At 41.9% G+C, this 27,046-nt stretch overlaps 1 protein-coding gene across 2 annotated transcripts in view; it reads right to left on the bottom strand.

Annotated features, from left to right (window-relative positions):
* The window catches only part of LOC128620370 (cAMP-specific 3',5'-cyclic phosphodiesterase 4D), a 195,069-nt gene that overhangs the window by 157,182 nt on the left and 10,841 nt on the right, over nucleotides 1-27,046 (bottom strand). For both annotated transcript variants that reach the window (XM_053645307.1, XM_053645309.1), the window contains exon 3: nucleotides 2,070-2,290. In XM_053645307.1, coding sequence (XP_053501282.1) covers nucleotides 2,070-2,290 — 221 coding nt within the window. The remainder of the gene's footprint in view (nucleotides 1-2,069; nucleotides 2,291-27,046) is intronic.

Genomic DNA, 27,046 nt, shown 5'->3' with positions numbered 1-27,046 from the left:
CTGTCATCTCAGCATAGCTGAGCTGAAGTAAGAAAACATACTGAACTAAAGAAAATATACAGATGAGTGACAAATGAAAGAAAAGTTGAGTATGTTTTTGAAGAATGGTGTTCTTCCTTCCTTCCAGTATTTGCAGAATCTGTACCAAATCACACTGAAGTTGTTCTGGTGGTTCATGATGGCCCAGCACCTTACTAGAACATTTTTGTGTTTTTTCCTGTAATTTGTCACCTGTCTGTATACAATGGCTCCTTCACAGACAGTTGTTTGAAGTCATACTTACACTGCAGCATTCATGCAAATGTTATGCAAACTGCTGCAAATTTGCGAGTATGACTCTATGATGGAAACAGTCCATACTGACCAACCAAAAAAGTTTGGTTATACTGTGCTTAAAAATGATTCAGAAGTCTTAAACAGTGCATCTCTTACAATCATGAAACATAGTGTGGTCGAAGATATATTCAGATGCAGGTTTCAGAATAAATAAGCTGGCAGTACAACGCTATATGTGGCTCAGTGTAACATATGAAATAGTTTTTTCAGCAAATAGCTGCAAGAGAATCCTGATTGTAAGCATCAGGGTTTCATCTGGTTTCATTCTGTCACGTATTCTATGCAGAACAGTACATTCAATAAGAGAGAAATAGTGAGAGCTTCAAGTAGAAAGAGAGCTAGAATGATGGAGACAGAGTGTCTGTATGTGAATGTTGAAGGGTGTGTGTGTGTGTTCAGGATTCTACAGTTAATATTCTCCAGTGAGAGTACAGTAATGAAAAATGGAATATGGTTCTCAGCTTTTCAAAGCCATTACAGCTTAATCAAGCCACAGTGACCCAGTTCAAAGATCAATTGATAGAGAGAGTTCAAGGTGAACGCTCAAAAGAGGTAAATTGATCAAGGCTACTTGTTTCGTGTTATGCAAATTAAATGAGATGGCCTTTCTTTGATGTTATAAGGAATGAGTAATGCTCAGAACATGGTGACAAACCTGTCCCTTAACTTACTGGTCACGTCATAGTTTAAATTATTTAAATAATAAAAAAAAGCAGCACAACAGACATCGTTGTACTGTATAACTTTCCTAAGCAATTAAAAAAATGGTTTGACACTTTACTTACTTTACTGTGTAGGGATGCATCAATATCAATTCTGAGCTCATTTGCACATTTACATATACCAACATCCAGTACCAGGTGGTACTATCCAGGTGGTACTATCATCTTTCTACAATACCTAAAACCTGATAAAACATTTAAAACAAAACATACTGTTTTATACTGTTTTATACTGCATGTTTTATAGTTTGTACTTCATGATACTCATTTCAAATCAACATGAGGAAACAACCCCTTATTATTTTTTCTGTAATTTCTTTTTCCTGTGGATAATTTAGATGTGTCATTAGAGTTTCAACCTTCCTGAAAAATATTTACAAAAAAAAAATATTTAACAGAATAATTTATTGTTGCGGTGTAATAGCTGCTCTTATGGCCCTAGTGACTATTAATAACTCCAGTGACACCATATTAAAAATCAGGAATATTGGTTGGATGTGAAAAATAGAATTAGCAAACAGAAAATTACAGTCACCATTTCCAAATCAAATATGAAAACATTTCAAAGTTGGAACATTCTGCTGGTCAAAAAGCCACCATTTTGAGAACAACCCTAATTCTTTAGTTAATGTCGCCAAAGCTTCGGAATCTGAGCTTCAGCCTTCCACGTACAGTAGATGCATTGGTTACTCAATAATGTTTCTCAGTGAGTAGCTTCATAGTCGCTATATTTTTAAAGTAGCTTTTAGGAAATGGAAATGGAAAGATCGTTTAAAATAGTTCATGGTCTACTGAAATATCTAACATGCAGATTTAAAATGTGCTATTATGTTCAAATTCTAAATATTCTAAATTTGACACGTTGGTATGCATAAACAAAAATGTGACATCTTTGCTTCTTTCGTGTTTAGTTTTTTCTGTACATTTTAAGAATAATAATAAGGAGAAGAATGTAATACTGAATACCAGTGTGATAACATTTCAGAGCTGTGATGTAACTCATTTGCTGACCTGTTGGAATCAGCCAAGGTGATGGCAATCAAAGGAGTCATGTTCAGCGCCAATGTGGTGGGTCGAGGTATTTGCTCGGTCTCCTTCCAGTCGTTCTGTTCGGCTTGCCTGAAGGCCAGAGGAGGGAGCTGCAAGGCTCTAGTGGATAGCCTGTGTACCTGAGAGCGCTCTGGAGCTGGGCCATCCTCTGCTTCTAAGGATTCCAGAGAGCTGTCACTTACCTGGTACAATACCCACACACACACACACACACACACACACAAACATTTTAGGATGGCTTCAGGTTCAATTTAGAACATGGATGATTAAAAATTATTGAGGTTGTTCACTATAAACTTACTTTACCCATATAACGGATAAAAGAACTAAAAGGAATAAAATAAAAAGTCTTGACTGTTTAAACCAACATGCATGTTGGGTGTGTAATTTTATAATTATATAGATCTGAGGTCTGATCACTTTGACCATCAGCATGCGATAAGATAACCAGAAGACAATCAGAGCTATTCAATAGTACCAAAAATAATTTTTCCCTTCTCCCACATCATGAAAGGTTCAAACTAGGTCCAAGCATATCAAATAGGGGATTAGTTTCCTCAGTAAAAAAAACTGTTTATCAGCATCTTTTCATTGCAGCCTCACACTGCAGCAGCAAGACATTCAACTGAGAACCTGTATTTGTTTAGCTTTACTGAAAAGCCACAATCTCAAGGGATCCAGCGGTACTAACAAGCCAGTGGTGACATGAATATGATATTGGCTATTTCATTATGCATAGGGCATTTAAATAGCTGCAGATACTCCACATCAAATCTAGACCATACCCCTTTACAAACAGAAACTCAGGTGGCAGAAAAGAACTAGGACAGTGATGTGCACTGAAATGCAATTTTATTCTGCCTATCAAGTGCATGACTGCCACATAATTTAAGGTTTTAGTAGGCCTACATTGTGTTTACTTTTCTAGATCATATGCCATAAGGGATGCCGGTGTTTGTGCAGAACATCTCTTAGACTGGCTCCCACAGGGCAAATCTGCTTGAAATGAGCAGGGCAACTATAATCATTGTGCTGAACATCTTCTAAGCTGTCATTTCATTATGGTAAACAGTCAAATAGAAAACTATAAACTAAAACATGTATGATGTAAAATCTGCTAAAGGCACTATGTGTAAAAGTACATCCACACACATTTCTGACAGAAAGGATATTCTTTCCTGTCCATGCATACCCTTTAATAGTGCGATTAGGCTTTGTGCCTTGTCTAATTATGCGTTTCATCAATCAGTATGCACAAACTTCAAATAAATCCACCAAAAATAATGCACATTTGTACATGTACAACTGTATCGTCTTGTTTTTCATTTTGCAAAGAGTGTCTAATGCACAATTCATTATTTATATGATGAGACTGAGTCATGCTTTGAAAGCTTAGAGACATCATGCACTAAGCGGGGCATTTGTAGTTGGCGCACACTCTCACACGCAGGGAACATAAAATGTGGCCATGTGACCACACAGAAGAAAAACAAATGAGAGCGAAGCACAGTCAGCTGGTACAATATAATCAAGCTTAAAAATGTGAATCTAATTCTTACACAAGCTTAATGACTCAGAATTTCAGTGGTGCTCTGACAAAGCTCGAGTGCACCATGTTTTGGTTATTAATTCCCGTTAATGATCAGAAATTCCCCAGCAATAGTCATACCATTAGCGGAGATTATATGAATCTCATAAAATAAGTTGTGCATGTGTTGTTGACAGTACCACTCCACACTCAGTTGGGAAACTATAAGGCAGACATCTCAGACAAGACGTGTAAGTCTAGTTAAGCTGGGCTTGAATACGGTGTGTAGAAAACACTGTCAGAACACTGAAATCTCTCAGAGATGCCCTAGAACACTTCTCATGGCAGGGTATATAGTCTGAAGTGCCTGTACTTTCTAGTGCCTTAGCTATCCAATACTGTACCTTGCAAAAATACAGTGAACTTACACAGGTGAAAGAACTTGATGAAAACATAATACTTGGTAAACAGTTTCATACATCACATAGTTTCACTCTTTAGATTGTGGCATACTGTATGAACTATAAACAGTCCATCAGTCAGTTAATTAGGTGCTGTCTGGATACACACATATTAAGTAATTAAAATGTAACAGGATGAACTGTTACAAAAATAACCATAAAAACTTTCCAACAACAGAGCACAGATTGATATTATTTATAGGCCTACTTGCTTTGATGTACTGAGGTTTAGATAATAACTTTAATGGGGCACGGTGGCTTAGTGGTTAGCACGTTTGCCTCACACCGCCAGTGTTGGGGATTCAAATCCCACCTTCACCGCGTGTGCGTTGACTGTAAGTTCTCCCAGTGCTTCGGGGGTTTCCTCCCCAGTCTGAAGATGAGCATTGTACGTTGATTGCCATTTCCAAATTGTTTGGAGTGTGTGAAAGTGTGTGTGATTGTGCCCTGCAATGGGTTGGCACCCCATCCAGGATGTTCCCTGCCTTGCTCCCGAGTTCCCTGGTCGAGCTCCCGTACGACCGTGCGTAGGATAAGCGGTACAGAAAATGGATGAATGAAAAATAATAACTTTCATAATGGTGGGTTGTGATTTATAGCACTAACACACAAAAAAATCCACAAACCCCCGACAATGCTTCACAGACCACTGAGGTTCCTGAACCCCATTTTGAGAACCACTGAACTAGACCATATTTTTTATATTTTATTTTTTAAATGTTTCCTGAGGCTTCTTTCAAATATAGGTATTATTGCAGCTCATAATGTGCACTATATGGCCAAAAGTATGTGACACCTGACCAATCACACATATGTGCTTGTTGAACATCTCCCGTTTCAAATTTCTTCCTCCTTTGCTGTTAGGAAGGCTTTACACTAGATTTTGGAGTGTGGCTGTGGGGATTTGTTCATTCAGACACAAGATTAGTGAGGTGAGGCAGTGAGAAGGCCTGGCTTGTAGTTGACTTTCCAGTTCATCCCAACGATGTTCAGTGGGGTTGATGTCAGGTCTCTGTGCTGGCTACTCAAATTCTCCACACCAACCTTTGCAAGAGATGTTTTCATGGACCCCGCTTTGTGCACAGGGACACTGTCCTGCTGGGACATTTCTTAATGTTACAGTACACAAAGACATTCTAGACAATACTACGCTTGGGCTGGTAAGGCCCACATAAGGCTGTGATGGTCATACATACTACGGCCATATAGCTTGTATGAGATAAACAATGCTGAATTTTTCATGGTTCATGGAAGGAATCAGATTTTGGTGTGGAATAAATTTGTCTGTGCTGAACAAACATGCAAGTTGTTCTGACATTTTTTAGGATTTGGTTCCATTTGCATATATACATTACTTGTGATACTGTTTTCCTCCCCCTACATGTAGGAAAGGGTAGTCCTCACACAAGTTGAAGGGCTGTTAATCTCATCCTGACGGCTCAACCTTGGTGAAAATTTTGAACAACAGCTGACTCATAGTCGTGTCATTGACAGTGTGCCAGTTCTGGACACTATGAACAATAGGAGGAGTAGGATTGTCAGCAGCAGAAATATTTGCACAGGGTTTTTAAAAAAAATAATAATAATAATAAATTGAGACCATAATAATAAACCATTTTTGGAGTGTATATGACTTTGCATGGTTTAGAGATGCGTTTTTCTTTGACTAGGATGTGAAGCGGATAAAGCAAGACGAGGAATCTTTGAGGAATATTTGCATTCTTTCAGTCTATAGCCAGTAAAAAGACAGACTGTAAGGACGAACAGTAGGTTTTGCGGACTAGTATTTCTAGTGCTTTTACGCTATTGCCATTTTTCTTTCCATTTTATCCTTTTTAGCCGATGTAAAAAAGCATTGCTGTACGAGTTCTTCAAATAAAGCGTCCAAACACAGTAACAGAAAAATATGCTTACGACCATCCATGGAATTTGTTCTACAGCAAATAGAATTTGCACAAAAGTAATTGCTCTCCAATAGAGCATTGTTCACACACACTTAGCACTAGATCACTGTGTAAAAAAAACTGGTGATGAAGTGTTTTACTAGGTCATGTCAAACATGCTTCCTGTAAATAAGCACAGCTTTTATACAGTATGTTTCATGTGTCTGTGACCTTGCTCATATATTTACCCATGTATAACTAAATTGACGCATTTCATTCATTCATTCATTTCTTCACTTATTTCATCATACTCATTTTTAAGGTCAAATCAGAGTCACCAATCCACCTACTATCTTGTTCTTGGGACAATGAAGGAAATCTAAGAACCTGGAAAAAAATAAAACACCCACAAAGACATGGGGAGACCATGCAAAACTTACAGGCAGTAAACCAAGCTGTGGAGATGTGCAATGTAAACTGCTGCACCACCATGCCACCCTGCATTCACTTCTATAAAATATTTTGCTCGTCGTTTTTCCTAAAGGTTTTGCATTGGATTTTCCATTACATGTATTCACCTGGCACATGCCTTTACCCAAAAAGTTCATAGCCCGGTGGATTTGTAAAAGGAGCCGACAGTGAAAAAAGCAAGACTGAGATTCCACCAACAACACCTTGGAGAGTGTTTTGGGTGTTTCAGAATCGATGTTCAAGTGCTCTCAGAAGAGCTGAGTCTTCAGTCATTTCTTAAAGCTTAGTCAGGAAAGCTGCAGAGTCGATGAACCTGAGCAGTTTATTCCACTATCACTGATTCACAAGCGAAAAGACTGGGTTGGTTAGTTTGTGGCTGTAAGCTACAGTACTTTATCTTGTTAAAAAAAAAAAGTCCCTTATGGTCATACAGTCGAAAGCTTTGAATTATTTATCACTAGTGTACAGCTAGTGTTCGTGTAGTCTACATGAGCATGAAACTGCTATTGGGCTTCCATGTGCATTCTCCTGGAAAAAAAAAATGCTTCGAGACCTATCTATCATATCCTTTTTTTAAATTGATTCCCTCATGTTTATTCAATCCCCCATTGACCAATCATACTTGACAACCCTATGCATTATCAAACACTGTGTATGAATGTTATAACATACCTCGGTTGTACAATATTCCTTTAATGAAAGACACTGACTAATGCCTTCGCTTCCCATTGATTTAGCAGCCATTTCCCTGCTACAGAAAGCTCATTTGTGCCCTTTATAGATTGCTAAAGGAAATCACTTTCTTTTACAAAACACCTTAATATCCACTTGTCCAGGAATATTTCAATTATAGCCTACATTGCCTCGAACCCTATAGATTAAAACCAATTTCTGGAGGCTTTGACAGTTGGACAAGAAACATTAAGGAGTCACCTGAGAAATGTTTTAATGTCCAATTCCTTGTAATCAAAATATAGCTAGAATTATTCTCATGTATGCAATCATATACGTAATTTGGTTTTGAATCACAAACCACACACACAGGCATATGAATAAGTGATGACATAATTAAAGAGCAGAATGGAAGTACTGCTGCACCTGCTGCCCTAGTGGTGATTATTGATACTTGGAGCTAGGTCATTCAACCTGGCAGACTCGGCTAAGGTGAATTTATGGGAGCTCACACTCATTGTCTCGCTCAGCTATGTAACAGTGTTATTTCTCCTTGGGGACACACAAGTATTGGTTTGTTTTTTAAAAACTGTGGGTCAGTGAGAAAATGAGAAATCCTATTCAGAGCAACTGAAAAGTACAGTAAAAATCACTGAAACCTTATTCAGATACAGTGGATATAAAAAACCTGCCATTTTAACAGGGGTGTGTAGACTTTTTATATCCACTCTAGCAGAAGAGACATGGAAATGTATCCATCAATTTTCAGTAAGCGCTTCATCCTGCTGAAGGTTACAGCTGATACAGAGCCTATCCTGGCAATCACAGGGTGTGAGATAAAAATGCATGCATACATACTGCCATTTCTGCCATTCACACCTTATGTATACCTTATGTGAATATACACAGAGGCTTTATACTGTATCTGTAGCTGCATTTCACCTGCTAATGTGTAGACAGTGTAAAATAATATGACCCATAGCAACAACATTTTACAGACTTTCTTCCAAAACATCCCTCATGTTGTGATTGCAAAAAATATTTAACAATTTTCTGGATAGGTTTGAAAAGATGACTCAGAACACTATATAGCAGTAGTCAAAAATTATTTCCTCAGATAAAAGATCAGAGGCAGCAGCTGCTTCTAAAATCACAGAGCTTTTTGTCCAGGTGAGACTAAAATGATCTGCATAGCCTTGAGTTCATTGAAAAACAGTAGGTATTTTGTGCTGGAATGTTATGAAGAAAAACACTTACGCAACCTACAACACTTAGACTTATCTACAAATGATAGTACTACTGTTACGAAGCGTAGACGGAGACAAGCGCGGGCGAGCGGAGAGATGGCGTGTGACTGAACACAGAACGAGAATCGAATCGGGACAGAGCAGGTAAGCTGTATATCAGGGACGTAGGCAAATTCGTAGTGAGAGACGAGCGTGAAGTCGAGCACCAGGGAAAACACTTATAATGAAATCGGCTTGGTAAACGAACAGAGACAAGGCTGCTGAGCGGATACTTCGCAAGCGGCTAATGCTAGGAAGGCCCTTATATAACCTCAGGTGTTTGCAGGTGTTCGTGATTAGAACTCTGGCAAACTCGAGCGCGGGTATGACTGGGAAGTGTAGTCCTCCTCCGCCACGTCCCTGGGCGGCACTACACTTTGTGAGCTGCCGCGCCAATTTCGCCGTGTCGTAACAGAGCCCCTCCCCAAAGGGCTCACTCCGGGAGCCGAAGTTCCCCGAGGCCTCCCCCCCCCTCTGGGGGGCCGGTTTGTCTGGATGAGCCGTGTGGAAGTCCTTACGCAGGCCTGCGTCCAGAATGTCTCGGGCTGGGACCCAGCACTGTTCCTCTGGTCCATACCCCTCCCAGTCCACCAGATACTGAAGTCCCCCTCTCCTCCGTCTGAAGTCTAAAATGTCGCGGACGCGGTAGGCTGGGCGGCCTTCTATCTCCAACGGTTCCAGTGGGGAATCCTCCGGCACCACTGTGGCCAAGGGGCCTGAGATCACAGGTTTGAGAAGTGAGACGTGGAAAGACGGGGCGATGCAACTGTGTCTCGGAAGGTCCAGACGATACGTGACTTCATTAATTTGCCTCAGTATTCGGAAGGGCCCGATATACTTCGGTTGAAGCTTTGTGCCTGTGAGGGGTCTCAGATCTCGGGTCGATAATTAGGGTGAGCCCTCCGGCGCCGGTCGGCCTTTCGTTTAGTGACGTGGGACGCCTGCACCAGCTGTTGATGGGCACGCTCCCAGACCTGTTCACTTCGGCGGAACCACTCATCCACTGCTGGCGAGTCTGTGTGAGATGCGTTCCAGGGGAATAATGGCGGTTGGTAACCCAAGACACACTGGAACGGGGTGAGCTGGGTGGCGGAATGCCATAGCGAGTTCTGGGCGTATTCCGCCCATGGAAGGTACTGACTCCAGTCCCCTGGGTTGGCAGAGCAGTAAGTCCGAAGGAACCATATGACTTCCTGGTTGGCCCATTCTGCCTGTCCGTTGGCCCGGGGGTGTCACGGACGTGAGATTAATGGCGACCCCCATCTTCCTCATAAAGCTGGCCCAAACACGCGATGTGAACTGTGGCCCCCTATCAGTCACAATCTCCTCGGGGATGCCAAAGTAGCGAAAGACGTGTTGAAACAGGAGTTCCGCTGTGGTGAAGGCAGATGGGATGGCTGGTAATGGAATTAAGCGCAGGGACTTCGAGAACCGATCTACGACCACCAGTATTGTGGAATTCCCCTGCGACTTTGGCAAGTCGGTTATGAAATTGAGGGCCAGATGGGACCACGGACGTTCAGGTATGGGTAAGGGCACCAACTTCCCATCCAGGAGCACACGTGGGCCTTTGGACTGAGCGCAAGAGGAACACGAGGATACGATGCGCTGAACCTCTCTGGGCATGTTGGGCCACCAGTACTTCTCAGCCAGCAGTTGGTAAGTGCGGTGGGCCCCCGGGTGGCCCGTGGCCAAAGTTGTGTGGGCTCAGGTGATGAGTTCGAGACGGTACCGCTTAGGCACGAACTGTTTGTTGGGAGGACAGGCTGCTGGGATTCTTGCGCTGGGAATACGGGCTAAGTTCTGTGCTAGGGGCCACTCCAGGGCACCCACTATGCAGGAGGGAGGCATAATGTAACTCTCTTGCTCCGTCGGCCGCTCTGGGGCATAAATGCGAGACAGGGCGTCGGCCTTTGTATTCTTTGAACCAGGTCGGTAAGACAGGGTGAACTGGAACCTGGAGAAGAATAAGGACCAGCAGGCTTGGCAAGGAGTGAGCTGTTTGGCGGTTCGTAGATATTCCAAATTCTTATGGTCCGTGAAGATAACAAATGGGTGTACTGCCCCCTCCAACCAGTGTCTCCACTCTTGTAGGGCCTGCTTGATGGCCAGAAGTTCATGGTTCCCCACATCATAGTTGCGCTCTGCTGGCGACAACTTCCGGGAAAAAAAAGCCACGGGGTGTAACTTGGGACTCTCGCCAAACCTTTGCGATAGAATTGCTCCCACTCCCACCTCCGACGCGTCGACCTCCACGACAAACGGCCTGGAGGGATCCGGGTGTCTGAGAATGGGAGCCGTGGTGAAAGCCCGCTTAAGTCTCTCCAGAGCCTCCTGGGCAACTGGGGTCCACAGCAGTCGCCTGGGCTTACCTCTCAGGAGCGAGGTCAGGGGTTGCGCTACTTTACTGAAGTCTCTAATGAATCTTCAGTAAAAATTTGCAAAGCCAAGGAAACGCTGCAACTCCCTGACGGTTCGCGGAGTGGGCCACTCCACGACCGCCTGAATCTTACGCTGGTCCATGGCGACCCCCCTTGGGCTAATGACATACCCCAGGAAAGAGATTGTGTGCTGGTGGAATTCGCACTTCTCGGCCTTTACGTACAGCTGGTACTGCAGGAGGCGTTGCAGTACGTGCCGGACATGCTGGACATGTTCCTCCAGGGAGGTTGAATAAATCAGGATGTCGTCTATGTAGGCGATGACGTACCATCCTAGCATGTCCCTCAGAGCGTCGTTGATCAGGTTCTGGAACACGGAGGGGGCGTTAGCAAGCCCATACGGCACGACCAGGTACTCATAATGTCCAGAGGTAGTGCTGAAGGCCGTTTTCCACTCGTCCCCCTCCCTAATACGAATTAAGTTATAAGCGCTGCGGAGGTCCAGCTTAGTGAAGAGGGTGGCGGACCGTAACTGTTCCAAGGCTGAGGGGACGAGAGGCAGCGGATATCGGTACTTAACGGTCACTTGGTTAAGGGCCCGATAATCAAAGCATGGTTGGAGGCCCCCTCCTTTCTTCTCCACAAAGAAGAACCCGGCAGACGCAGGGGATGTGGACAGTCGGATGTACCCCTGCCGGAGAGCCTCCTGAATGTACTCCTCCATGGCCTGCTGCTCCGCTTGGGAGAGCGGGTAAACACGGCCCCGAGGTAGGCTGGCCCCAGGGAGGAGGTCAATGGCACAGTCGTAGGGCCTGTGAGGTGGGAGACAACTGGCCCTCTCCTTGCTGAACACCTCATGGAGGTCATGGTACTCGGGGGGAATTTTAACTTAGGCAGGCGACAGGGGACTCTCTACAATCGTGGTGGCCAAAGGGACCGTGGGGCCCCTCAAACAATTCTGCAAGCAATACGGGGACCATTGGGTGAGTTGCTTGTCAGTCCAGGAGATTTGGGGGTTGTGCAGTTCCAGCCAGGGGAGTCTGAGTATAATGGGGTGTCTGGTGGAGACCATGAGGTAAAGGACCAGAGTTTCGTGGTGAAGGTCGTTAACTTGAAGGCAGACAGGGTGTGTGCTGTGAGATATTACGCCTCCCCCTATAGGCGACCCATCAATGGATTGGAACTCACGAGGACGGAGGAGGGGACGTATGGAAAGGCCGAGCTCCTGCGCCGTCTTCTCATCTATGAAGTTCTCTGCTGCTCCGGAGTCGATGAGTGCTGAAAGAACAAAAGAACGGCCTGAGTGTTCCATCACGACAGGTACAGAAAATACGTGAGACATACAAGACTGGTTAGGACTCACCCGGGCATGACAAGGTGGGTTGTCAGTGCGCCTCCCGTTCCCTCGGCGCCTCCTGTGCGGGCATTGGTGGACGGCGTGGGTGTCCTCACCACAGTAGAGGCACCGGAACTCATTGCGTCTTCTCTCCCTCTCCTCCTCGCGGGACCGTGCCCCTCCGAGCTGCATGGGTTCGCTTGCTGCGCCCGGCTCAGCTGGCAGTAAACCGTGCAGTATGGGACGGTTGGGACGGCGCAGACGATCCAGCCTTATGGTCAGATCCACGAGGTCATCAAAAGTTAGCTGTTCACCCCGACAGGCCAACTCATGCAGTAACTCCGGATCGAGGCCACGGCGGAACGCGGTCTTAAGGGCTGGTTCGTTCCAGCCACTTCGGGCAGCGATAGTGCGAAACTCTAGCGCATACGCTCTTGCAGTATGAGAGCCCTGCTTGAGTTGCATGAGCTCATCACCAGTCTCCCAGCCATCAGGAGAATGATCAAAGGCGCATTGGAACCGGGCCAGGAAGTCATCTAACGAGGGTCTGACACCACCTCCTCGCTCCCACTCAGCCGTGGCCCACGCCAAGGCTGTTCCGGAGAGTAATTCCATAAAATGGGTCAACTTACAGACCTCAGGCATCTCTGGGTGACTCTCGAAGAACAGCGCACATTGTAACATGAAGCCCTTGCATCGCTCCGGCTCCCCAGCGTATCTCTCTGGTGTGGGCAGAGGCGGGTTGTGCGCCGGCGGCGCAGGAGTGTGAACAGCCGGCGCTGGAATGTGCGCAGCTGGTGTCGGCTGAACATGCGCTGGGGAGGTCGGCGGTGGTGACGCAAGGGCCGGGGGCGTGGCGTTGGTGGATGCGGAAACGCTCAGTTGCGAGACTTCGGCACGCAACGCGGATATCTCATCCCGGTACACCGCTAGCGCGCGGTTTTGTTCCAGGATGACACGTTCCCAATCCGAGGTGCCCGCTGCCTCCATAGTACGGCGAAGTATTCTGTTACGAAGCGTAGACGGAGACAAGCGCGGGCGAGCGGAGAGATGGCGTGTGACTGAACACAGAACGAGAATCGAATCGGGACAGAGCAGGTAAGCTGTATATCAGGGACGTAGGCAAATTCGTAGTGAGAGACGAGCGTGAAGTCGAGCACCAGGGAAAACACTTATAATGAAATCGGCTTGGTAAACGAACAGAGACGAGGCTGCTGAGCGGATACTTCGCAAGCGGCTAATGCTAGGAAGGCCCTTATATAACCTCAGGTGTTTGCAGGTGTTCGTGATTAGAACTCTGGCGAACTCGAGCGCGGGTATGACTGGGAAGTGTAGTCCTCCTCCACCACGTCCCTGGGCGGCACTACACTTTGTGAGCTGCCGCGCCGATTTTGCCGTGTCGTAACAACTACCACGTGCGCCATGTAAAACTAACGGTGTCTAAACAGGGCTTATGATTGTGCAGGAAAGTTTCACGAGTGAACCTTTTTTTTTCTTTGAAATTTGAAATGTACTGTGTATGACCAAAAGTATGTGGACACCTTTCCTAATTACTGAATTCAGGTGTTTCAGCCACTCCTTTGCACTCAACAGGTGCAAAAAAAAAAAAATACAACACATTACCATGCACGCGCTACAGACAAACACTGGCAGTAGAATGAGTTGTACTGAAGAGCTCTGCCTTTAAATGTGGCACTGTCATCGAATGCCACTTTTGCCATAAGTCTGTTCATGAAATTTCCGCCCTGCTAGATCTTTGCCCAGTCAACTGTAAGTGCTATTATTGTGAAATGGAATTATCTACGAATAACAACAGCTTAGCTATGAAGTGGTTGACCACGCAAACCCACAGAGCAGAGTGCTAAAGGGCATAGCACATACAAATTGTGTATTCTCTGCCTCTGGAAGCAACATCAGCACAACAACTGTGCATCAGATGGTTCAAGGAGGTTCATGAAATGGGTTTCCATGGTCGAGGTGAACGCAACCTAAGATCATTATGTGCGATGCCAAGCGTCGGCTGGAGTGGTGTAAAGCATGTTAGCATGCATGGTGTAAATTCCCAGACACACACTCCAAAATCTTGTAGAAACCCTTCCCAGAAGAGTGGAGGCTGTTATAGCTGCAAAGAGGGACCAATGAGTGTGTGCTTCCAACACTGTTGCAACAGTTTGGGGAAGGCCCACATATGGGTGTGATGGTCAGGTGTTCACAAAACTTTGGCCATATAGTGTATCATGCCTGTATGATAACTGTAACCCACCGAGAAACCCATTCATCACACATGATTTTTTGTTCTTGTTGTTGTTGTTGTTGTTGTATAAAATAATAATAAATGGTGCAAGAATTCACAGCCTGAATCTGAATCCACATCTGAATGCAAAAGCTTTATGATAGAAAGGTCAAATACAAAAGTTAATACTGTCCAAACAATTCTATATACTGTATATGCTTACATTTTATGTTCATATTATATTTTTTAGTGGTATAGTCATATACATACTCACTCACTCACACAAACACACTACATATACTTTACTTGTTCTTGGCTGACAGGACTCTACTGACACTTGACTGATTAGATGCACAAACAAAATGATGACTGTGCATGGACAGGGAAGCTCTGGGGCAGAAACCAAAAAATAGCAGTAAAAAAATGATGGGCAGAAAACAACACCAAGGCAAACAAGATGTGTGTATGGAACTACTTGACTTTGCATACAAAAACATAACTGAATGATCAGGATTGAAGAAGATGTCCAATTCAATCTGTTACCTGTCTGGTCTTTCAGACCAATTAAGAAGCGGCGCATCACTAGATATAAGGTATTACAGTGTAACAGACATTGCAGCACACTTCTCAGAGAGCACAGCAGACTGAGGGTAGGAGTGCTTTTTGAGCTTTTTAACTAAAATAGTAACACAACTTTCAAAACAAATCACACTGCATCAGTCCAGCTCTCTCTCTCTCTCTCTCTTGGCAACACATGCATGCTCATCTCACTGCTCAGGGAACGAGCAGTCATTAACCCTCCATTCCCCAAACAGCTCCCTCCAGTATAGACCTATGCTAAACCATGCTGCCAGCTGCTATATATACCTACTGCCCAACCCAGACCAGAGAGCCATCCGGTCTGTGACCGATTCCACCCCCTGATGAGAGAAAAAAATCAGTCACTAACATCGGCACCCTGGCAGGTGAACCACTGTGAACTTAAAAGAATGTAACACAAGATACCAACAAGTGACCTATTGGCATCCTTTATGTGGTATCCTTCATGTGGTGACATCCCCTTTCAAAGTATCATGGGATTTTCATTTACACTAAGCACGACATGATAAAGCGAAGCGAGTCGCCGACGAACGGTGTAAAAGCAATTGAAACAATTGATTGCCTTCAGCTAATTCAAGCCTGCATGATAGGTGGTGCTGACTGAGAATGCATTTTACACCTGGACACTAGGTGGCGCAACCTATTATTCAGCTGGTCGGCCTATCATCTTTGACCACTGAGAAGAAGAATCACTTAAATGTTGGCGCATAGCACCACAACACAAACTGTTAAGAAGCACAGAAATGAACTTTTCTTGTTTTATGTATATTCTACCCAGAAAGGGAGGCAGAAAGTTTTTTGTGTTTTTTTGAACAGCACCATCAAGCTGTTTTATGTATGTATGAATGAAATATAATGCAAGAACACAGTAGTGGGACAAAACCTGTTTATTTGTGCAAAGTTTTTAAAATCTATAAGTATAAAAGACAAGATTTATGTATATATTGATGAAAAGAACTATAAGAATAAGAATAAAAGGGGATTACAATTATACACTATATCTAAAAAGTTACTTTTTTTTGTCTATGTTTTGTAGTCGCTGTGACTTTTATCAAAAGTTCGCTGTTCTTAGACACCAATGATAACAAGAACTCAACATCTATTCTCTTCTCTCTTCCGGAATACTTTTCTTTGGTGTTTACACTGGTTTTCAAAACAGTTTTCTGTGCTGTAGCGTCACCAATCTCATCCTTTTGTGCAAAAGCAGTGGCTCCAGGTATGTGATCTAAAGCTAAAATCTAATTGGACGGCCTGTTTCATTGCAGACTGACAGGGGAAAAAATCGATGCGCTGATCAAAGCAAAAATAAATAAATCTTGCTTTGTCGCGCCCAATGTGAATAACTCCATACGGATCTATTGTTTCGATTCAAGAGCGTCATTGCATCGTACATTCGTAATGATTAATCACGCTCCGTGTGAAAGGCCCTTAACACCCACTTGATGATCAGACACTAGTTTTCTATGGTGCTGTACTTAAACGCTCATGTGGAGAGCTTCTGGCTGATGTACAGCACCAGAGGGCTGCTGGTGGCTGAATAATTAAGCACAAATCTACAACAACATCCTGTCAGCCCACAGAAAACCTCCTTTTTCATCATGGGTTGCAGGTAGTCCACAATCACAGTAGTCTTTTTGGGGACACACTTACCCATGACCCAAGTACCTCCATCCACTAAATCACAAACTTTGCCAGGTCCACCATGAGGCTAGCTTGTCTCCAGGACTTTAGGACTGCTCTTACATGCTGTACATGTTGTAGCTGATCATTATTAAAGGACATTATTTCATCTAAATAAGCAGCCGCATATGCATTGTGAGTCTGTAGTACTCGGTCCATTAGCCATTGATACATAGCCAGTGGTCTGAAAAAAGGCAAAAGACTTGTACAATAAGGGAAACATGCCAATACACACTGGTAAATCCAGGGTCGAATATGAGGCATTGGATAGGTGTAAAAAATTTTAACTGCATTCACAAACAAAAGTTCACACAGATATGAATTGCCATGTCTGCCTTGAGCACAAGCATGATGGGACTGTGCCTCCTTTATTATACCCATCCCTAGCATTTTCCCTGATATGTCCTTTTGAACCACTTTTCTTGTGTATTCGGTGAGCCATATGGCTGGCTAGTCACAAACATACTGGGGGGATGGTCTCCAAGAGTGATCGGCGTGAGATTTGGTCTTTTTGAACACTCTGGTCCCGAGTCAACTCTTTTTGTCACTGAGAGGGATCACCTGTCCCCACTGTGTCATGAGATTGAGGTGGCAAATTTCCTGTGTTGCCCCTGTGTGTCTTCAATACCTCATTGTCAACTTCCCCAACCAGCCATGTGATTTCAAAGGGTCCTTCCCACTTGGCGAGTAATTTTTAGCTAGAGACATTTGGACGGCAGGACAGCATCTACCCTAGAGTCTGGCTGGTGGCGCGAGACTCACTGAAGGCGAAGGGCCGGTCCCCTTTATCCACTGCCAGCTTTCGCAGATACCACAGCAGATCAAGGGTTAAAGCACATGCAACCTTTTTTATTTGTGCTTGTGGCCACCTTTATTTAACAATGCAAGCTGTGTGGCATTTCAGATGAAGCCACAGTAATTGGTTACCCAAACAAGCCTTCGCCTAATACTCTAGACCTGTGAAGTACCAACCCTAGTGATAGCCAGAGGCTGAATACACACACTGTAAAAGTAACAACATGAAGATTAAACAGTTTCTACCTGGAATATAGAAAGAGAAATCAGATTTAACACATATCCTATAGCATTTCAATTCTCTGAGGAGGTAAAATATTACAGTTCCAGAATTATTGGCAAACATTTAACAAAACCATAAAAAACCACAAAATTAAGGTCCCTTGACTTGAAACCCATAGAAAACCTGTGAGGTGAACTGAAGCGGAGAGTCCACCAGCGTGGACCTTGGAAAAAAGGATCTGGAGAGATTCTGTATGGAGGAACGGTCTCAGATCCCTTGCCATGAATTCTCCAATCTCATCAGGCATTATAGAAGAAGACTCAGAGCTGTTATCTTGGCAAAGGGAGGTAGCACAAAGTATTGACTAAAAGGGTGCCAACAATTGCTGCACACCTATATTTAACAAAGATATTTTTGGATAAACCTGTGTTATGTTTGCAATTGTTTGATATCCATGAGAGCAGAGTATTTTTATGATTTCTTTTGAAACAAAAGATCAAAAGGTTAAACAATAAAGACAATTTTTCACAGCGTTCTTTGCTCATATTTACCAAGGGTGCCAATATTAGTCGAGGGCACTGTATATGGAGATTTTAAATGAAAATCTGGCTTCCTCTGACAAGAAGCTACACTGTGTCATAGTTGGATCTTCCAGCACAACATTTATGTCCATACACACATAAAAATGGTTTAATGGCCACAAAATCAATCTTTTGGCAAACCAATCACTCTGACCGGAACTTGATTAAATACCTGTGAAGTGAGCTGAAGAGGAGAGTCCACAATCTATTGTATTGATGAGAGCGCTCAGGTTCTAACCTTATCAAGCATTATTACCCAATATTTCTCTAGTGATTTTGTTAGAAACGTATATTTTTGAAATTTATTTTATTAGAGATGCACCGATACTAAATTTCTCAGCCGATACCGATAACCGATTATTCAGAGTGATATCAGCCGATACCGAACGATACCGTGTTCTGCCTTTTATACCTTCTTTTAAATGAATAATAATTAATTCCACAATTCTGAAGGAAATACAAATAAAAACTTTATTCTCTCCATTTCAGCAAGTTGTTTGACAGTAACTGGTCTCATAAACTGAAAAAACATTACTCTAATTAACATGAACACATGAACTCAATTCTGAAGATTAAGGTAAGATTATTAACTTATTAATTCATATTAACATTGACTGAATTCTAAAAAACTTCCTGTTAATCTCACACTCACTCTCCACAAACACAAGCATTTCTACTCCATCATTAACATCAAACTGGTCATACATAATATAAACTTTTATATATTAATATTAACTGGATAAGAATTATATACTACTCTACAAATAGATTTTTCTTTGCAATATATATTATTTTTTTTGTCAACTGATGTTCATTTAAATCTTTCAACGGTGTACTGGCGCTTTAATTCAGCTTGAGCAGCTCGAGCAGCACGGCAAAATAAAAATTAGACTCAACGCCGAAACTCCCGCTTCACTGCTGCAGCGTCCGGTGTACAAGCACTCATTCGCTAATGTGCACGCCAAAAAAAATACACACTGCTTCTGCTCTGCTGCAGCATGCGGTGTAAAATTTTAGAAGTGCAGAGCTCACAAACTGCAGTTTTGTCATCATTATCACGCAATTCACAGTAATTCCACAGAAGAGACATCTTCTTTACATTCAGCACAAATTCAGTGTGTTTTCCCGCCCTCTTTTGATCAACAGGATATAATCCGCCCTGATCATCGGATGTTTTTAAACGTGAAATATTGCCTTTATCGGCCAATACATCGGTGCATCTCAACTTTTTACCATCTATATTATGTGTGACAGTAATTCTGAAGCTATGTAACTTTGAATAAAATATATTGCTTTGTTGATTGTGGCAGTGCTGTGGGGTTTTTTTTGTTTGTTTTTTTTTTTGTTAAACTAAATATCATAATACATACTGTATTGTGTATCACCAAAAATCTCCAAATATCCAGCAAGATATGCCAAAGTTCCCACATCTATAAGTTATCCAAATTTACCTCAAAATGCAAACATGAGTGGTAATCAAAAGAGTAAAGAAAATGTTCACTTTGAGACAGAAAGTTAACTTAGATCTGTATAAACACAATAGGTTACAAAATGATAAGATTTGGAGCTGAGGAGGATCTGCCCATATGATGCTGCCTACAAGTGTGACCAAAGTAAAGACCCTTGGTAAACAGATCTGCAGTTTGCCAAAGTCTCTATATCAGTAATGACAATAAAAAATAAGTTATCTACCAAGGCAGCTCACTCCTTATTGAAGTGCAAGGCTAGTAAGAGTATTTTAGTAAGAGGCCACAGAATACATTATACTGATTATAAGCGTGTGCCAATGGAGTAGAGATAGAATACTCCCTCAGTTTGTGTATTGGAATTATCATGGTGGGAAATTAAAACAGGAAATATTCTATAACCCATACGTGTGTATCATTCAGCATTATCATTCCTTATATACAGTGACACAAAAAACAAACATGAACATAAACTGATTATGGCTTTATCATCTGTTTACTAATATGAAAATTACATGGCTGCTCTGACTGAAGAGGCAAAACAATGCTGCTTTCAATGCTCCTTTACATGCAGCTGCTGCAATGATTGCTGTTCTGACAAAAAATATATTTTCATTGTGTTATTTTCTTTATTTAATGATATCACAATATAATCATTTGATCCTGACACTTGTATCACTTTAAGTACCCATACTACATTGATATACTGGTAGAAAACTGATCGATTTTTAACTGATAAACCTGATAATGGATAATAAGTGTAAATTTAAAAAAAAATAAAAAATACAAATGCAGCAGTATCACTTTAAAAAAAAATTCTAGTTCCTTATGTTCTGGACCACCGGGACCCATTACTGGAGTATTACCTTGTGCCTTTTTCCAATAGCAAGCCATCATCAAATGACCATAAGCACTCACTGTCCTAAATGCAGCATAGGGTGACAGTGACACACAAGGTGCCGCTCACATGTTATGGGAATACTATTAACTATTTGTTACCTTCCACTGATGCTATATAGTCAGAGCAGGAAGTGAAGCAAATATCAGATACAGCTGCTGAGCACTCTAGGAAGAAAAACTTCCATTGTCCCAAACAGGGGAGTGACCACACTTCCAGTGGATAACATACCCAGGTTCCCTTGCATCCCGGTATCTTATCTGAAAACACAGTGCTGATTGTGGGCTGGATTTCCCCTCTGCTGAAGCACTGGAGCTTGATAACATCAGATCAGTGGCTACTGAACACACTGTCCACAGTGTTATATGTACAGTTAGGATGATCAAATAGCAGCCCAAGGCAGTCACAGCTTCTGATCTCACATGTGGAAGCTCTGGGATGAATTTCACTTGACTCCTCTGCAGACTGTGCAATTCATTAAGATGAAGCTTGAAAGCTATCGCCACTATGGATGCAGTAAGGAAAATCTGAGTGGCCACGCACTGCTAATACTAGATCTGTCTGAGATACACGTAGCTGTAGTTAAACTGGGAATGTTGACCTCAGACCATGTGAATGCTCAGCGCCTGTTCACAAAGTCTTCCTTCGAGTCATGCCCTTGAGTGTTCTCCCTGCAAATAAGGAAACTGTAATGCCAAATGACTCCCAGCAAAAACTTCAGTGTGGAAAATGAAGCTCAATATCAGAAAATCAACATAATTGAAAAGCTGTGTGGATAGTGCTACAACATTTTCCAGAATCCCTAAGGGTTCTCACATACTGGTGTGGACTGACAACACCACAGTTTTTACCTCACCACATTTTACCACATTTTACCTCAACCACCACAAGTTTGTACAGCTTGATGCAGATATAAAGTAGCTTTAGCTTTTTTTGCTGGCTATCACTATGAATTGTATGTGCTAGTGGTCAGCACGTAAAGTCTGTCTGTGTTGGGGAAAGCCATATCACGCTGTAGCTGAACCTAGAATTTCTACCAAAAGAATTGGTGCCACTGCATATTAACAAACCTATCAACCTAGATGTTTTTGCAGTTGAGAATTGAGACCACTGATTGCCAGCTGGCAGGTTACCAGCTGTCTGAGCGCCTATGAGATGCACCAGGGTAAAGGAAGTGATTGCACAGGCATACTTGAAAGGAAGTCAGGAGGCCCCTTCTTCCGTTAGGTGTCATTTGATGAACACTATGACTACCTTCTGTGCTAGTAGTGTTAGTTTAAGCATATGTCTCCCTTCATCTGAAAATTGCTTAATGGCACCTCATGTGCTCTGTGGTGAGTTTGAGGAATTCTCATCTTTAATTGAAAAAAAAAAAAATGATCAGTTCTTTGTATCAGCACTTCAGTATCAGCACAACGATTATCATCCTCAGCAAAAACTAAGATCAGCATTTTGATGATCATCCTCAATGAAGTTTGGTATGAACACTATTAAGTGGTGACACTATCAGGATATGTTATAAACCCTAGTGTTATTTGGTCTCTACCTTTGGTCTTTACCTATATACAGGTAAAGTATTTGCTGGTTCCGAGTGGTGCCTGGCAGTAATGCATGCATAACTAGCATTCTATTTCACCCATCTTAACCTTCAGGGGAATCTCCTGGTTAAAGTATGACACAGTCATGAGGAACCAGTACATCTTAGGACTAACTGGAAAGGTTTTTGGAGATAACCGCTCCTCTCACACCACTAGTAGGGGTGATGCGAACCTTGTAGAACCTGGAGAAAGAACGTAGTGATGCCCAGGTAGCAGCAGAGTAGACTACGTGAAGTGGCACACCGTTAAGTAATGCATTTGAGGAGGAGGTGCTCCTCGTAGAGTGGCATGTCATAGTAGGGGCTGGACAATCAGTTTGTCTATAGACCATGGTGGTGATATCCACCAAGCACAGCAGTGAAAAAGATGAAAAAGCATTCCCCAACCCCAAATGTGTTTAGTCATCAAAAGAACATCCAAATGCCAAGAGCATGCTCTACTACAATGCATGCCCTCTGGTGTACTGTTACACATTTTCTAAATCACAGAGAGGATACTTGCCATCACTTAATAAACACCCTCCAGCAAACACTGACACAAAATGCCATCTGATACACTCCCAATTTTGCCCAGGGGGAAGGCATCATATGGCCACTCTCAGACAACTTGGCCACAGTATCTGCACAGAATCATTGTTGGATGACTTTCACCAGTACATTTACTTCTGAGAACATTTTACAGCAGTTCTAGTTGGGATTCAAGAGGCTGTGAGTGTAGATAGAAATGAGCATTCCATCTACTGCTTCTTCAATCTCAGGAACATTTCACAGATTCTGATTGCAAAAAGCAATGGTTCTCAAAATGACGTCCATAAAGCGTAGCCCAGATGTCTTTGATTTTATCATTTGTTACCGCTGTGGAACTCACAACCCACAACTATCAAAGTATTTATTATTAAGTTCTTTTTGACTGGACACTTGTTGAAATGGGCTTCATTCAAACCTTTATAAACATGTATTCCTCTGAATAATGTCAGCATTGATGAATTGTGTTCTGTCTGTGAAAAGTTCAGAAGCAAAAAGCTCTTTGGCTCCAATAAATAGACTGAAAATTGAAGAGATTTGAATAATAATCATAATACTTGAATTGTTTGTAAAATAAAGATGTATTGAGAGGGTCTGTGAATTTCTTTCACAGCTAAAGAGGTCACTGGCTTCAGAACCCCTGGTATAAAGGGTATTGGAAATTTTATATGTGAATGAAAAGGCAGTATTGTGTATTGTGTAAAATACAGATTGGAGACAAAAAATAAACCACAGTGAAGATTATGATAACTATCTTTAAAACTATATCTTCAGTTAGCATTCATGTTCTTTAATCCGCAGACAGCTATTCAAAGAGCATACAGTCGTGTGATGACCACATCAGCAATTATACGATTCTAGATTGGATTATACAAATGAGAAAGGCTGACAAACAGCTGCAATAAAACGTCCCTCTGATATTACATACATTGTCAAAGCATTCACGCTGCACCTGAAACATCAGGCTTTGGCCTTTTCATTTAACAGAAACACACTGGAAATGCAGAAAGGCTTTTAACATAGATGTTAGAGAAAACAGCTGATTAGAAAAAACAACGGTGAGCTGTTCTAATGCTTGATGCTTTCAACCAAGCAAACATTAAGCACAAAATGAGTGCGATGGAAACAATCGAGCAAGTAGACAAAACAGCTTCAAGCTGGCTAATGAGTCGCAATTGTTGCTCGCAGACACAAACTTCTGCCTTCAATGAGCTGAAGCATACCTGTCTTACTTAATTACAAAAGCTTTTAATGACAGCATATAGTAATATATACATTTCCCCCAGATTTCTACTAGCCCTAGCTCTGTGACCAGTGAAATCTCAAACTTAAAATTTACAGTAGAATGCTACCATACAGAACTTATTTCTGTGAAAATTGCACTTTTGTATCTGGTCCCCCACCAGGGATATTCAATCTGAAAGTTTGGAGGAATTTTTTTTAAATGGCACTTTCTTACCTCAATAAAATTAAAACAAGAGAAGTCTCAAACCCGAAATGTTCTGCATGCACACTATACTTACCTAGGAACCCCCTAAAAAAAGACATGAAGCCTTCTCGTTATAAATTGACCCTAGAAGTGGAACTGCGAGCAATCTTGAGCTTTAAACTTAAGTTCTAACTCTAAGGAACTAGAATGTGCAAAATTGTCAGGGTTTGGAGGTGGAGACGGATGCAAGTGCATATTTTTGGTTTAATAATGATCAAAATAAAACACAAAAAGACCCTATATATATATATATATGTGTGTGAGCACTTGTGTGTGTATATATGTATATGTGTATATATACACAAACACACACACACACACACACACACACACACACACACACACACATATATATATATATATATATATATATATATATATATATATAAATGTATATATATATATATATATATATATATATATATAAATGTATATATACATTTGACACTGAGGGACTCGAACACAACTTGTACACAACTATTACAAAAGGTGCAAACATTCACTGATGCTCAAGAATTCAACAGACTACATGTACATTCTGAAGGGCAGTACTGAATGGAAAAAATAAGACATTTAAACAAAATAATAACAATTTACACCTATCATCCTGTCAAAAGTTTACATCCCCCTGGCTCTTAATGTAGTGTGTAAACATCTGTTATGTGAAATAGCTTATTCAGGGCAGTACAAAATAAAAAACAAAGCGCAATTTTTATGATTCCTATTTTTTTCAATTGTTAACATTTTGCAGATTATGCAAGGCGTATGTAAACTTATGACCTCAACTGACTGTATCGATCATCTCTGAACACCTTCGTAGTTAGTCCTAAGTTGTGTTGGATCCTCAGGACAACAGAACGTTATCCACATGATTCTCACCACCCCTGTTAAGATGGGTAAAATAAAACCCTAGCTATTTTTGGCATGGCAGGACCTTGATTTTGTGGTCAGTAAACCATTTTTGTGTTGATTTTGATGTATGTTTTGGATCTTTGTCCTGCTGGAAGATCCAACCACAGCCCATTTGAAGCTTTCTGTCAGAGGCAGTCAGGTTTTCATTTAATATCTGTTGATATTTGATAGAGTCCATGATGCCATGTATCCTAACAGAATGTCCAGGTCCTCTGGCAGAAAAACATCCCCAAAACATTAAAGAGCCACCACCATATTTAACCGTGTGCATGAGGTCCTTTTCCATATGGCTACCTCTCTGTGTGCACCAAAACCACCTCTGGTGTTTATTGCTAAAAAGCTCTATTTTGGTTTCATCTGACCATAGAACCCGATCCCATTTGAAGTTCCAGTAGTGTCTGGCAAACTGAAGACACTGATGGTGGAAACTGCCATTTTCAATGCTTGTGCTATTTTCTTATAGCCATGTCCCATTTTGTGAAGCTCACAACCTTTTGCTGCACATCACAGCTATATTCCTTGGTCTTATCCATTGTTATGAATGACCAAGGGAATTTGGCCTATGTGTTACCTCATATTTATACCCCTGTGAAACAGGAAGTCATGGTTGAACAATTTCCTGTTCCTAGTCACTCAGGTGTACTAAAAATTCAAAATATCAATGGGAATATACTTCAAGTATATTTTTCTCATATGAATTCATAGGGGTGCGAATAATTGTGGCACACTTATATTTCACAAAGTTTTTTTTTGCATAAACCTGTGTTGTGTTTACAATTGTTTGATATCCATGAGAGCAGAGTATTTTTATGAAATTTTTGAACAAATATTAAAAAAGTTACACAATAAAGACAATTTTCACAGCCTTCTTTGCTCATATTTACCGAGGGTGCCAATATTAATGGAGGGCACTTATATATAACGTAAATGGTATTTATTGTGATCATGTCACCAGTAAATGTATACAATCATGCAGATACAGGTCAAGAGCTTCTGTTAATGTTCACATGAAACATCAGAATGGGGGGAAAGCGTGATCTCTGTGACTGTGACTTTAACTGTGGCAGGGATGTTAGCGCCAGATGGGCTGGTTTGAGCATTTCAGAAACCGCTGATCTCCTGGGAATTTCTCACACAAAACTCTCTGTAGAGTTTAGAGACTCACCAAAACTGGACCGTTGAAGACTATAAAGGGACCAATTAATGTTTTTTTTTTTTTTTTCTGTGAGCCTGTACCCACTGTAGCCTCAGATTCCTGTTCTTGGCTGACAGGAGTGACTGGAAGTCTGTAGTGATTCAAATAACCACTCTTTACAACTGTGTTGAGCACAAAAGCATCTCAGCATGCACAAAACATCGACCCTTGAGGTGCATGGATAACTGCATAGATGAGCAGGTGTACAGGTGTTCCGATTAAAGTGGACAGTGAGTGTGTATTATCTAGTAGGTGACAAATACATTTCTGAAAGCCAAATTGCTTGGGTGTCTTTTTTCAGAGTTTTTCTCCCTCTGATCTACAGGATTATGTATTTTGAATGATTCAGTAATGCAGTTTCTCGGAAATTCTGTCATCATCATTGTAAAACTCCTGCTCTCTGAACATTCCATGTAACGCTGAGATCTACCCTGCAAGCCTGATACGCAACTTCATCAAACCAGGTGCATTTTACACGATTTTTATGCGTGATTTTCAAAAGTCAGGCCACCTAGGTGTTCTAGGACTATTATTTAGCTACTTCACACATGCCTTTTTGTGAAGAAGTGGAAATTAGTCATGGTTTGCTGGTAAGCCCTCTAAGTAACAAATCTTTGATGCTCAGCTTTAAGTGTGAAGGACAACATTAGGTTAGTATTTGTAGGATAATGGTAGCTCAGTGGATAAGACTTTGGCCTACTGGTTAGAAGGTTGTGAGTTCAAATC

The sequence above is a fragment of the Ictalurus furcatus genome, chromosome 16 (assembly GCF_023375685.1).
Source record: "Ictalurus furcatus strain D&B chromosome 16, Billie_1.0, whole genome shotgun sequence".
In the NCBI taxonomy this organism is placed as follows: domain Eukaryota; kingdom Metazoa; phylum Chordata; class Actinopteri; order Siluriformes; family Ictaluridae; genus Ictalurus; species Ictalurus furcatus.
This window is presented reverse-complemented; position numbering and strand designations above follow the sequence as displayed.